This window comes from Stegostoma tigrinum, chromosome 4, assembly GCF_030684315.1.
Source record: "Stegostoma tigrinum isolate sSteTig4 chromosome 4, sSteTig4.hap1, whole genome shotgun sequence".
NCBI classification, from domain to species: domain Eukaryota; kingdom Metazoa; phylum Chordata; class Chondrichthyes; order Orectolobiformes; family Stegostomatidae; genus Stegostoma; species Stegostoma tigrinum.
The window spans coordinates 84927468-84942741 of record NC_081357.1 but is presented as its reverse complement, the minus strand read 5'-3'; the positions used below and the strand labels follow the sequence as shown (position 1 = coordinate 84942741).

Genomic DNA, 15274 nt, shown 5'->3' with positions numbered 1-15274 from the left:
GATTGATGCCTGCTTGAGAAAATACACATTTATATAATAGCTTTCAGATCTCAGTACTGTGCCAAGAAGTATATTTGATGTGAAGTCACTTTTGTAATGTGTGATTGTGATGTGGTTAGTAATTCAAGACATTTTCTTTGTTAAGTACAAACTTATGATGTGCAGTCAATCATTCAGATAACATCAGCTCTTTAAACCTTAATAGACTAATTCTAGCAGATTTTGATAATAGCTGATCAGACAGTGAGTTGTGCCCAATGAGTTGCACCAGGGTACCCAGTAGACTGTCAAGTGTTGGCTGAAGCCTACAAGGTTGCTGTTGATGTTGAGTGATGTCTCTTTATGATTAGCAAATCCTTTAATTTCATCTTATCGTCCCTCGAGCTGATCAACAACTCACAGTCGTAGGGAGGGATATCAACTATGGTAAGCAACCATGAGGGATTTACTTCTTTTGCTATTAGAGAGCGGGATAGAAACATTGCTACATCAAATAAAGTGCTCCAATGCACTCTGTTCCATCCCTCTCTCCCCCATCATCCTTTCTGGTTCCACAGTCTGCCTGACCAGCCTTTTACCCTTCATCTACCTTCATGATCCTTTATATTCACGATGATAAGTTCGTGCCTACTCATGCCAACCCATTCTCCTATGCACAGCCTTCTGCCCTTACATTGATCATGCCAAATCATCCAGTGTCCATCGTGAACAGACCTTTGGATCCATGTTGAGGTTAAAAATGTTCTTAACCATCATTGATCAATTCAGACCTTCAAAAATAACACCATTATTGATTAAAGCCCACTCACCGCAGTCAGTGTTCTTTATTTCTATAAACGTGCACTGGAATCTGCAGCCTGACTTCCAAGAGACTGTAAACGTCTGGAACTATCAATCAAGCTATTCACCACTGTGAAAATTGTGGAATTAGTTATTTCTCCTGTGATGAACGCACTCAAACTTATGTCAATCTAGAGTGAAATAGAAAACACCTTTTAACATTCCAAACTTTTTCAAATATTTAAGGGGCAGGAATTTTAAATGCCTCTACAGGTCCTGTTGACAGATCTGTTTACAATTCCAGTGAGTTTAAGGATATTTTTCACACATTAATATCTATTTTTAACAATCTCAATGGGCATTTTAACAAGTACAGCTGCCTCTATGAACTATGGATTTGCAAGTTGGAAGTTGCCTCCCTGCAACCACTTCCTGTGATAATGGTAAGTGCTGTGTTTTGGAGCGAGACCTCTAGATCCAGACCTTTGAAGCCATTTTCCTAATGACAGAGAAGCCATTCATCTTTGCAAAAATTCAAGCCTTTAACTTACTGAACTTTTCTTTTTACCATCTACCAGCCTTCACCTCCCAAGAAGATTTGAAATACACCAGCTTTCAATGTATAACACTGAAGGCAGTGCAAAAATGTTGACCCAGATTTTGACGCCTAAACCTGACTTCACCTACCTTGTTGCTTTAACTCATCTTGGTCTTAGTTTGTTCATGGGATATGAACATCACTGGCTTGCCCAGCAGTTATTACACATCCCTAGTTGTTCTTGAGAAGGCATTGGTGAGCTTTCTTCTTGAATTGCTGCAGTTCCTGTGGTGCAGGAAGACCAATTGTGCTGTTTGAGAGGGAGTTTTGTTTGTTATGATTTTTGGAACTTCCCTTTATGTTGTGATATTTTAAGAGAATATGCACAAAGTTGTACAGGTGTGAGGTTGTAGACTTGCTTGCTGAGCTGGCATGTTTGATTGCAGACATTTCATCACCCTACTATGTAACACCATCAGTGCACCTCCGGATGCACACTGACAATGTTACTTAGTAGGGTGACAAAACATCTGCAATCAAACACACCTACACAGCGAGCAAGTCTACAACCTCATCCAGAACCCAAGCTATAAATCTTCTTAAATCGTTGTACACGTGTCATTGAGAAACCAGGGTGCAAAGCAGTATGTAACCAACTATAAACTTCTGTAGCTGGAATTACAGTTGCTATGAATAACCCATGGTTGATGAATCCCTAGAGATGTGTTTGTTGAGTTTTCCTGTAAGTTGTATATATAGAACATAGAACATTACAGCACAGTACAGGCCCTTCAACCCTCGATGTGCCGACCTGTCATACCAATCTGAAATATGTTAACTATAGTCTCTAAATAATTTTAATGCACTTGTAGTTTACCAGTCCTGTATCTGAGATTGGTGAGTTTGCAAAAAGAAGGCATAAAATAAACACCACATGTTAAGGTAAAGCAAAAAACTCCAGATGCTGGAAATATGAACAAAAATAGAAATTGCTGGAGAAACTGAGCAGGTGTGGAGCGTCTGTGAATAAAGCACTTGATGAAGGGTTACTAGACCCAACATTGCTTTCTCTCCACAGATTCTGCCAGACCTGCTGAGTTTCTTCAGCAATTTCAATCTTTAGGTAACATATCGAGGACCTTGGTTCTTAGACCCAAAGAGGGCTGTTTCTCTCCATTGCCTAATCTTTACCTGGATGTTTAATGAAAGTTCTGTTCTGACTCTAAGTGGAATTTTACACCACTCTGAGGTTGCTTAGCTCAGTTGGATTCAAATCCCAGATCAGCTGAGATTACCATGAAGGATTCTCCTTCTCAACCTTCCCCTCACCTGAAGCACAGCAGCCTTCAAGCTAAACCACCATCAGTCATCTCTCTCTATTGAGAGAGCATCCCATCGTCTCATAAGAATTTGGCAAATTTGCCTTTACAACATATTTCATTCTTGAGTTTGCAGCAGCTGCGAAGGAAGAATTTTTAGTTAGACTGTGTAGCAGAGAGAGAAGTAAAGGGATACTTAAGTTTAGTTTTATTTTCTACAGTGATTTAAAATAGTTTTTCCATATGTTTACCATGCATCAGATAGAAGTGTCTTCCTCATGATGCCAGAAGCTGCCATTGCCCCTGCACTCACAAACAAAATTAACGTCTCTCTAGGTGTCTCCAGGTTAATCACAATTTTTGCCAAAATCCCAGGAGACAAGTTCTGGAGGGATTGTAATAAAATTGTGTAGTTTGCATTATCTTGACCACTTTTCTCAATTACTTGTCAAAATATTGTTAATGGAGATGAAATGTCACCTCTCTGACAGACTTGTGAATTCAGTTTGGTAACAAATATTTCATTGCTTTTCTGATTGGTGGTTGGGATGGGTGAGGGAATGACTGAGGTCATGCTGGGCATATGAGGGAGAGGTCAATGGTGAAACTCTAGAGTTCCATCTGCACATATAGAATCAATATACTTATACCAAGAATGTAAATGCTCTAATTCCACATTTTCCATTGGTTATGTGCCTGCAAGTGATACAAGGAGATCCTAATGTACTAGATACAAAATATATTGATAATCCCAGGGAAATCTTCTCATGAATTGGTGCCTGCTGTGTAGTTTTTCAGACAAAGGAAATATGTATCAGGAGTTTAAACTCAATATTAACCTGTGGTATCTGAAACTATTCTTTACAATTGAAGAATTGTAAATCATGCAAGATGCCTCTGTCTAAAGCTGAATTCCTATTACCTTGTGTCTGACACTGAAAAACTCTTTAAAGCCTACACAAACAGCTACAATCTCTGGCATGTTCTCAGTATGCTTAAACATGAATGATTTGTGCCATGGGTACCTCATATTTAACTACCTCCTTTTTATCCTTTACAGATCAAGGGACTTAAAGGAGAACCAGTAAGTATTGGATTTCTGACTAGGAGAAACGTCACACAATTTGAACTATTCACCAAGTAAGTAGCTGAACAGTAAAAAGCAGCTTGAAGTCAGGGTGTATCATTGCTCTGGGCCAATGATGCTGTTTCAGAGTGGGTAATAGCATTGGCTTCAGCAACCCATGGATTGGTAGAAGGAGGAGCCTAGGATTTGAGTCCATTCCAGAGAGGCCTCACTCACTTTGAGTTGTTGCTGTGCCTCCAGTCTTCATGGAAGTCTAACGGGTATACATCCATGGTAGATACAGGACTGGGGAAGTTGGATGTATTAATTTCTGGTTGCCAGTTTGAGCTAGTCCAGATTCCTCCATGATTCGGTATGACAGTAGGAGGAGGTAGCCAGTATTCAGGAAGACATGGGCTATTCGCCCTTGGCTGATTTTTCACACCTAAGTCCCACAAATAAATTTTAAAAAATGTAAGGGCAGCGTGTGCAAGAGTGAAGAAGTTCATGCCAGATCTTAATAGGACACTGATCAGAAGCCAGCCGCAGTCATTATGGTCAAATCTGGACAACATACTTTGGACGAGAGTTTTTATTTTGGGGACCTCGTGAGATGAGTGACCAAACAGGTTGGAGGGATTGATGACATTTTTTTTTTAGAAAATCAGAGTTTGGTTTCCTTGGAGTAGAGACGATGAAGGACACATTTGTTAGAGGTGCTCAAAATTATGAAAGATTTTGATCAGAATGAATAAGGGGAAACCATTTCCAGTCACATACATCTTGGTAACCAGAACATAAATTAAGAGAAGAAGTAGGCAATTCAATCCTTAGACCTGCTGTGCCATTCAATGTGATTATGACTGATCTCACCTTGGCCTCAACTCTACTTTTCTGCCAATTCCCCATTATCCTTTAACCCATTACTAATTAAAAATCTCACAATCTCCTCCTCTGGGGTATTGAATTCCACAGTCCTCTGGAGTAATGAATTCCAAAGACAGGAAGAAATATTTCCCCTTGGTACAAGGATCAATGACGAGGATGTATAGATTTCACTGAAAAGGCAGAAGGTTTAAAGGGGATTTGAGGAGAAATATTTTTCACCTAGAGACTGTTGGGCAGGTGGAACTCACTGCCTGTAAGGGTGGTAAAAGCAGAAAATCTCAAGACATTTAAGAAGAATTTAGATGTACACTTGGGATGCCAAAGCATGCAAGATCAAGTGCTGGAAAGTAAAACCAGAGTAGTTATAGAGGCAGTTATAGACCAGAGTCATAGAGCCATATATCATGGACATAGACCGTTCAGTCCAACCAGATATCCTAAATAAATCTACCCACTTGTCAGCATTTAGCTCATATCCTGCTAAACCCTTCCTATTCATGTATCCATCCAGACGCCTTTTAAATGTTATAATTATACCATCTTCCAACATTTCCTCTGGCAACTCATTTCATACACTACATCCTGCATAAAAAAGTTGCCCCTGAGGTCACTTTTAAATCTTTTCTCTTTCCCCTGGGGGATAATGATTTGGATTCTCCCACCCCAGGGAAAAGACCTTGTCTATTTACCTTATTTATGCCCCTCAAGATTTTATAAACCTCCATAAGGTCATTTCGCAGCCTCCAATGCTCTAGAGAAAGTAGCTCCAGCCATTCTGCTTCTTCCCGTAGCTCAAGCCCTCCAACCTAGGCAACATCCTTGTAAATCTTTTCTGAATCCTTTCAAGTTTCATAACATCCTTTGTATATCAGGGAGACCAGAATGGCAAGCAGTATTCCAAAAGTAGCCTAACCAATATCCTGTACAGCTGCAACATGGCTCCTAACTCCTTTCATCAATGCACTGACCAATAAAAGCCAGCATACTAAATACTTTCTTCACTATCCCTGTGACTCCACTTTCGGGAACTATGAACCTGCACTCTAAGATCTCTTTGTTCAGCACCACTCCCCAGGACCTTCCCATTAAGTGTATCAGCCCTGCCCTGATTTGCCTTTCAATAATGCAGCTCCTCAATTTATCTAAATTAAACTCCATCTGCCACTCCTCAACCCATTCGCCCATCTGATCAAATTCCTGTTGTATTCTGAGGTAGCCTTCTTCGCTGTCCATTACACCTACAATTTTGGTGTCATCTGCAAGCTTACTAACCATATATCCTATGTTCATATCTAAATCATTTGTATAAATGACAAAAAGCAGTGGACCCAGCATTGATCTTTTTGGCAAACCATTGGTCACAGGAAATATTTGAGCATGCAGTGGAAGGAAGACAGCGAATCACATTGAAATAGTTAAACATGGCAAAACAAGAAGTTAATGGTAATTAATAACCCTCACTTTTAAATTTCAGACAGCAAACTTGATGGCTATGGCTGAATGTAGCAGTTGTAACTAAGGCTGTTTTTAAAAGAAATCTTATTATGTGGATTTTTTTCATATTGAGTAGCAATTTGTAACAAAATATACAAATATACAAAGTGACAAATATATATCCTATGGAAGGCTAATGAGGATTTTTAGTGTTAATTATGAAATTAGAATGTTATTCAAAATCCAAACATACTGCTATCAACAACTTTCTCAAGTGTGCATACAGTGAGACAAACATATGGCTTGGACTCAATTTGCATCACACATGAGCAACCTTCCACTACCACCCTTTGTTTCCTACCTGTGCTGGGTCCACTGCTTTTTGTCATTTATGTAAATGATTTGGTTATGAACATAGCAGGTATGGTTAGTAAGCTTGCAGATGACACCAAAATTGGAGGTGTAGTGGACAGTTCTGTATCTAGGTGGCTAGTTCTCCCTGTATTCCATGTGATCTAACCTTGCTAACCAGTCAACCATGATTGTTTCTGACCAACACAGACTTATTGGGCCGAAGGGCCTTTTTTCTGTGCTGTCGACCTCTATGACTCTATTAATGGTGTAAAGGGATATGGGAATAGTACAAGAAAATGGTGTTGAGGAAGACAACCAACCATGATCTAGTTAAATAGAGAAGGAGGTTCAAGGGGCCAAATGACCTACTGTTGCACCTATTTTCTGATGTCCAAAACTCTATTCCAGAAGTACTTGATGTTTAAAAATGTTTAAAAATTGAACAATCTTGAAGGCTAAAGGAAGTGGAAGAAAGGCCACTGTTTAGGCAGGAAGAGAATGAGAAGAAATCATAGTCACAAATGTCACTGAAATAGTGTCAAAACCCAAGGTAAACAATTGAGAACCAGCACTCAGAAAGGGAACAGGGGAATTGAACATGAGAGTTGAATGTGTCTGATGTCAAAGCATGTAAAATATATCTTTAGCTGGCTACTGAGAGGGTGCTAAAAACACTCTAAATAATGTATGCATTCGCAATCTGACCCATGGCAGAATTGAACCATTCATGCCAGCAATATTCTCACAACTACATTGAAGACATAGCCAGACACTTGGCAAGTTTAGTGCAATGCAAGATGAATGCTATTGATCCAAAGCCAACTAAACCCTCCTGCCCTCATTCATCTTCAGAGCCAGTTGTTCCACTGTTGTGAAGCACAGCACTCCAGATACAACTGTGCACGCAAGATGCAATTATTGTTTTTACATTAATAATTAATCATAAGACGATTTTTAAAAACTTGACCCAGTTTCTTTTTATTCCTTGCTGATTAATCCATGCCAGGATATTAATATTATAGATTTTCACTACAGCATGAGTAGGCCAATCCATCCAAATGGTCTTTGTGCTCCCATTACAAGTCTTATCCCGTCACTCTTTATCTAATCCTGCAACCACACATGCTGGGAACAAGAAGTGACTATTCAGCCCATTGAGATTGTTTCGTGATTCAATACATCATGGCTGATCTTGGGCTTTAACTCCACTTTTCTGACATGTTTTAAAGTCAGTCATGGGGTATGGACATCGCTGGCTGGTCAGTATTTATTGCCTGTCCCCAGTGGCACTTTCAAAGGTGGTGGTGAGCTGCCTCAATGAACTGCTGCAGTCCACCTGCTATGGATTGACCCACAATGCCTTTCTGGAAGGAAATCCAGGATTTTTACCCAGTGACAGTGAAGGAAAGACAATATATTTCCAAGTCAGGATGGTGAGCAGCCTGGAGGGGAACTTGAAGGTGGTGGTGCTCCTATGTATCAGCTGCCCTTATTCTTCTAGATGCAAGTTGTTGTGGATTTAGAAGCTGCTGTCAGATACTCTGGAAGAAATTCACTGAAGGTCCTCAAAAATTGGTCATATAATGTGCAGTGAAGAAGGTTATCTAAGATTGCAAAGTGATCTTGCTCAACTGGGCAAATAGGCTGAGGAGTGGCAGATGGAGTTTAATATGGATAATGTGAGTTGTTTCATTTTGGTGAAAGAAATAAGGGCAAGACTTATACCGTTAATGGTAGGGCCCTGGGTAGGCTTGTAGAGCAGAGAGACCTACAGGTTCAGATACATAATTCTTTGAAATTTGCATCACATTGTGGAAAGGTTGGTTAAGAAGGCATTTAGCATGTTAGCCTTCACTGCACAAACATTTGAGTATGGAAGTTGGGAACTGATGTTGAATTTGTACAGGACGTTGGTGAGGCCTCTTCTGGAGTATTGTGTACAATTCTGGTTGCCTCGTGAGTGGAAGGATACTATTAAATTGGAGAAGATTCAGAAAAAATTTACTGGTATGTTGCTGGGAATGGAGGGGTTAAGTTATAAAGAGAGGCTGGATAGGTTGGGACTTATTTCACTGAAGCGTATGAGGTTTAGGGGTTACCTTATAGAGGTTTACAAAACCATGAAGGGCATAGATAAGATGAATAGCAACAGTCTTCCCCCTAGGGTGGGGAAGTTCAAAACTCGGAGCATATTTTTAAGGAGAGAGTAGAAATATTTAAAAAGAACATGAGAGACAACTTTTCGATGCAGAGTGGTTCGTATGTAGAATAAACTATCAGAGGAAGTGGTGCAATATTTAAAAGACATTTGGGTAAGTACATGAATAGGAAAGGTTTGGAGGAATATGCAGGAAAGTGGGCCTTGTTTGGTTTGGGAATATGGTTGACGTGGACTAGTTGGACAAAAGGTCTGTTTCCATGCTGTGTACGTTCGATGACTCTATGTGTTTAGATAGTACATGCTGCTGCTCGTGAACATCAGTAGTGGAGGGAGTGGATCTTTGTTGATGTGATGTCAATCAAGTAGGCTGCTTTGTCCTGGGTGCTTATGTGCTTCGTGAGTGTTGTTGCAACTTCATCCATCCAGGCATCACACTCCTGACATGCCTTGTAGATGGTGAACAGGCTTTAGGAAGTCTGGAGGTGAGTTACACAGCATAGTATTTCTAGTCTCTGACCTGCTCATGTAACCATTGTGTTAATGTAGTGGGTCCAGTTTAAATTTTGGTAATGGTAACCTCAAGGATATTGATTGTAGTAGATTTAGTGATAGTAACACTATTGAATTTCAAGGGGCGATAGTTAGATTGTTTCTTATTAATGGTCGAGGCCTGACATTTGTGTGGCATGAATGTTACTTGCCACTTATCAGCCCAAGTCTGGATATTGCCTAGAACTTGTTACATTTGAACATGGACTGCTTCAGTATCTGAGGAGTCACAAATGGTGCTTAACATTGTGTGATCATCAGCAAACATCCCCACTTCTGACTTTATAATGGAGGGAAGGTCATTGATAAAGCAGCTGAAGATGGATGGGCCTGAGACACTTCCCCAAGAATCTCCTGCAGAGATGTTCTGGAGCTGAGATGGCTGATTACCAGCATCTTCTAATATGTCACGTATGACTCCAATCGCTGGAGAGTTCGCCCCCTGATACTCATTAATTCCAGTTTTGCTGGGGTTCCTTGATGTTACACTCAAGTGAATGCAGCTCTCACTCTGAACTCACCTCTGAAATTCAGCCCTTTTGCCCTTGTTTGAGCCAACGCTGTAATGAGGTCACCGAGCAAGTTATTGCTGAGCAGATGCTGCCTGATGGCATTGTTGATGACATCTTTTATCACTTTATCACTTATCACTGACAATTGACAATCGACTGATGGGGCAGTAATTGGCTGGGGTGAGTTTGTCCTGTTTTTTATCTACAGGACATACCTGGACCATTTTCCACATTGTCATGAAGATGCCAGTGTTGTAACTGTACTGGAAGAGCTTGCCTAGTGTGTGACAAGTTCTGGAGACTATGTCTTCAGTACAATTGCCAGAATGTTGCCAGAATGCATTGCTGGAATGGGTAGTGGAGTGGGCCTCATTGAGGCATTTAAGTGGCTATTAGATAGACATATGGATGATAGTATAAGGTAGGGGTGGAGATAGATAGACCTTAGGTTTAGCGTAAACATTTGGCACAACATCGTGGGCCAAAGAATGTTGTCAAGGCCCATAGCTTTGCAGTATCCAGTGCCTTCAACCGTTTGTTGATATCATGTGTAATGAACTAAAGTTGCTGAACGTTGGTACAGCATCTGTAATGCTGGGGACGACTGGAGAACACAATTGCCTTGCTTGGATCAGGATCACAGGGAGTGTTGCAATTATGTACTAACCCACTAAGGGATCATCGATGCTGTATTAAGTCAAAGTGGGTTAAAAACCAGAATGCGTAGTGTACCTGGTATGGTGCTATGAATGTCATAGAACATAGAACAGTACAGCAACCAGCACAGGCTCTTTGGCCCACGATGTTGTGCCAAACATTTACCCTAAACCTAAGGTCTATCTAATCTCCACCCCTACCTTATACTATCATCCATATGCCTATCTAATAGCCGCTTAAATGCCTCAACGAGCCTCACTCCACTACCCATTCCGGCAATGCATTCCGCACTCCTACCACTCTCTGAATAAAGAGCCTACCTCTGACATCTCCCCTATATCTACCTCCACTCACTTTAAAACTATACCCCCTTGTAATAGCTACTTCCACCTGAGGAAAATGTCTCTGGCTGTCCATTTTACCTACACCTCTGAGCATTTTGTTCACAGTCTATCAAGTCACTTCTCATCCTTTGTCGTTCTAAAGTGAAAAGCCCTAGCTCTCTCAACCTTTCCATGTAAGACCTTCCCTCCATTTCAGGCAACATCCTAGTAAATCTCCTCTGCAGCTTTTCCAATGCTTCCACATCTTTCTTGTAGTGAATAGATTAGATTCCCTACAGTGCGGAAACAGGCCCTTTGGCCCAACAAGTCCACACCGCCCCTTGGAACATCCCACCCAGACCCATCCCCCTATAACTCACATACCCCTGAACACTGTGGGCAATTTAGCATGGCCAATCCACCTAGCCTGCACATCTTTGGACTGCGGAGGGAAACCGGAGCACCCAGAGGAAACCCATGCAGACACAGGGAGAATGTGCAAACTCCACACAGACAGTTAACCAAGGCTGGAATCGAACCTGTGTCCCTGGCGCTGTGAGGCTGCAGTGCTAACCACTGAGTCACCATGCCGCCTGGTGAGGCGATCAGAACTGTACACAATACTCCAGATGTGGCCGAACCAGGGTTTTGTATAGCTGGAGCATAACTTCATGGCTCTTTAACTCAATCCCACAATTAATGAAAGCTAACACACCATATGCCTTTTTAACAACTCTATCCACCAGGGTGGCAGCTTTCAGGGAATTGTGGACACGAACCCCGAGATCCCTCAGCTCCTCCACACTGCCAAGAATCTTTCTGTTAACCCTGTATTCTGCTTTTAAATTTCTCCTTCCAAAATGAATCACCTCACACTTTTCAGGGTTAAACTCCATCTGCCACTTCTCAACCTAGTCCAGCATCCTATCAATGTTCCTTTGTAACCTAGAACAGCCCTCCATACTATCTGCAACTCGACACACCTTTGTATTGTCGGCAAAATTACTAATCCACCCTTCCACTCCTACATCTAAATCATTTACACAAATCACAAATAGAAGAGAACCCAGAACAGATCCTTGTGGTACACCACTCGTAACTGAGCACCATGTTGAATGTTTTCTGTCCCCAACCACCCTTTGTCTTCTAAGAGTCAGCCAATTCTGAATCCAATCTTCCATATTTCCCCCTATCCCATGTGTCCCTACCTTCTGCATGAGCCTACCATGGGGAACCTTATCAAACACCTTACTTAGATCCATTTATACCACATGCACTGCTCTACCTTCATCCACGTGTTTGGTCACCTCTTCAAAAAATTCAATAAGGTTTGGAGGCATGATCTACCCCTCACACATCCATGCTGACTATCACGAATCAAACTGTACTTGTCCAAGTGATTATAAATCCTATCTCTCAGAGCCCTTTCCAATATTTTGCCCGCCACTGATGTAAGACTAACCGGCCTGTAATTTCCCCATTCCCTGTAGTTATCCCCATTCCCTTTTTTAAACAAGGGAAGAAGATTGCCACCCTCCAATCTTCTGGCACTATGCCCATGGGCATGGAGAATGAAAAGATCATTGCCAAAGGCCCTGCAATCTCTCCCCCCACTCCCCATAAAATCCTTGGAAAAATCCCATCAGGCTCAGGGGATTTATCTATCTTCAAGTTTCTCAAAGTTCCCAGTAAGTTTTCCTTACTAACATCGACCCCTTCTAGCAGACCAGCCTGTTTTACACTACCCTCCTCTACAACTAGGTCCCTCTCAGTTGTGAATACCAAAGAAAAGTATTCATTAAGGATCTACCCTATCTCTTTATGCTCCGTGCACAAATTCCCTTTATAATCCTTGATCGCCCTACACTTTCTCTGGCCATTCTCTTATTCCTCATGTATGTGTGAAAAGCTTTGGAGTTTTCCTTGATCCTGTCTGCCAAGGTTTTCTCATGCCCCGTTATAGCTCTCCTGAGCCCTTTCTTCAACAAATATTATAAAGTCATATTATAAAGGTTGTGATTTTATGATCAATGCCCAGATTTTCTGATTACTGACAGAATACATCTGACTGACTGAAATCTTTTTTCTTGTTTTATCTTACCCTGTGTCTGCAGGGATAGGATGGCTAGTCGGTAAGGAAGTAGTGTGCCAGCTGGGTGAAGGTATAGGATGGTAGGTGGGTGGGCAAGTGGATGTGACAGTAGGGGAATGGCAGGTGGGTGAGGGATGGGATTGTATGTGGGTGATGTGTAGGATTGCAGGTAGTGAGGAGGAATGGTGGTAGGAATGTGATTGGGTAGGATGGTGGGGTGGTGAGGGTGTAGAGTGACAGGTGGGTGACAGGGTAAGGAGGCAGATTGGTGAGGGATAATGATGTCAAGTCGGTGAGGGGATAAAGTGACAAGTGAGTGAGGGAGTATGGTGGCAGTTGGGTAAGGATGGCATATGGGTGAGGGGGTAGGATGGAGGTGGGTGAGGAGATAGGATGGTGGGTGACTGAAGAGGTAGGGAAGTTTAGGCTGGTGTCAGGGAAAAGGCAGTGAGGTCAATGGGGCTGGATCAGTGAGTGACTTGGGGGGCAAGTAAAATCACTTAAACTTCTTAAACATATTGATTAGATTTCCCAGCTTCATTGCCTAAATGGAAGGAAAAACAGCCCTCATTTATGAAACCTATACTCATAATTTAATCCTTTTCAAATTTAAATAGACTCTTTTAATTTGACCAAAATTTTTGCAGGGAGAGCCTGGTGCCCATGGTTTACCAGGACCACACGGAGAAAGGGTGAGTAAATTTACAATATTTCACTTGATAATATTTTGTAAGACTCTGTCTGTTGAATTAATGTTTGAGCTTCCGAGCACTGCTGTTCTCTCTATGATTCTTCCTGACATCGAATCACAAATAAATTGTTGGCTACCCGATTTGTTTCATTTGGAGACCTTCCATATTTTGTTGCCCTGGACAAAAAAACAGCCCCTCCTTTCTCATTTTCAATATCTTCTTGACTTTTTTTAAAAGTGGTGCCATTGGCAGTGTCAAGAGATTAAACTTCAATCCCTCGATACCCCAGGGCATCCTTGCAGAGGGTTGACAACTCTCCCTTGATTGGATGATGAAATATTGGAACTATTGGAAACAAGTTGAGGTTGACATCGAGTATTTGCCAATGTTTGTCTTGCAGGGTCCTACAGGGCCTCAAGGTTTTCCGGGTTTGGTGGGAAAAGACGGTCAAAGGGTAAGTAAGCTTTACAAGTGTTCAGCATGTTTGTTTGAGTCTTAGGACTGACTGGTCAGCCTTAACAGTTGTCAGCAGTCATCTGAGAATGAGAAGGCCACTGAACTTGGAATATGAGGTCTAGATCCTGTGGCAGTTAAGGTGAGAAAGTGTCAATGTTCCCTGCTTCATAGCATTTCACAACAGGTGTTGAAATTGGAAAGGGAAATTGATTCTTGCTTTACTGCTTAATAATGGATTTGTGTATGAGAGCATGAAAGTGATGGATTATTTAGAGCAATTGCATGGAGATTTCCTTTAATGTTCTGTGTAAAAATTTGATATTAAGATTGTTACGCCACTTGGTAGTTGAGATCCTCAGTAGATGAAGGCAGTCGTGAGACAGTGATGTACAATTTGGAAAAGCTTATCCAATTAGTGATAATGGGAACTGCAGATGCTGGAGAATCCAAGATAACAAAGTGTGAAGCTGAATGAACACAACAGGCCAAGCAGCATCTCAGGAGCTCAAAAGCTGACGTTTTGGGCCTAGACCCTTCATCAGAGAGCTCTCTGATGAAGGGTCTAGTCCTGAAACATCAGCTTTTGTGCTCCTGAGATGCTGCTTGGCCTGCTGTGTTCATCCAGCTTCACACTCTTATCCAATTAGTGTCATTTATTGCCAGCTCTCTTCCTCCAGCCACTTTATTCTGTGCCCAAGATATTGACTATTCACTGAGACATGACAGTTTAATCTTAAAGTCTTTCTGGAAATGCTAGCATCGATTTGTTGCGCATCTCCAGTTGCCCTTGAGAAGGTGGTGTTGAACATACACTTTTTTTTAACTCTGTTTCTTTTTCCACAGATCTTGCCAGATCTGCTGAGTTTCTCCAGCATTCTCTGTATATTTTCCAAATATCTTTGTTAGAGCCATTGAATTCTTAAGGCTTAAAATCACTTAATTATATCTAATCACTTAAGATTAACTTTCAAAATAGCTATCATTTTGTATAAGACTGTAATGTAGGTAGGTGGTTGGAAGATTTATGGAATTGTAAAATAGTAAAATAGTGACAGGATGCAGAGATGGGCTGAGAGGTGGCAGATGGAGTTCAACCTGGATAAATGCGAGGTGATGCATTTTGGAAGGTCGAATTTGAAAGCTGAGTACAGGATTAAGGATAGGATTCTTGGCAGCGTGGAGGAACAGAGGGATCTTGGTGTGCAGATACATAGATCCCTTAAAATGGCCACCCAAGTGGACAGGGTTGTTAAGAAAGCATATGGTGTTTTGGCTTTCATTAACAGGGGGATTGAGTTTAAGAGTCGTGAGATCTTGTTGCAGCTCTATAAAACTTTGGTTAGACCGCACTTGGAATACTGCGTCCAGTTCTGGGCGCCCTATTATAGGAAAGATGTGGATGCTTTGGAGAGGGTTCAGAGGAGGTTTACCAGGATGCTGCCTGGACTGGAGG

At 41.5% G+C, this 15274-nt stretch overlaps 1 protein-coding gene across 2 annotated transcripts in view; it reads left to right on the top strand.

The window, feature by feature from the left end:
- Positions 1–15274, top strand: part of LOC125452853 (collagen alpha-1(XXII) chain-like) — a 444116-nt gene that overhangs the window by 153936 nt on the left and 274906 nt on the right. For both annotated transcript variants that reach the window (XM_059645502.1, XM_059645503.1), the window contains 3 exons: positions 3698–3721; positions 13321–13365; positions 13766–13819. In XM_059645502.1, the coding sequence (XP_059501485.1) occupies positions 3698–3721; positions 13321–13365; positions 13766–13819 (123 nt within the window). The remainder of the gene's footprint in view (positions 1–3697; positions 3722–13320; positions 13366–13765; positions 13820–15274) is intronic.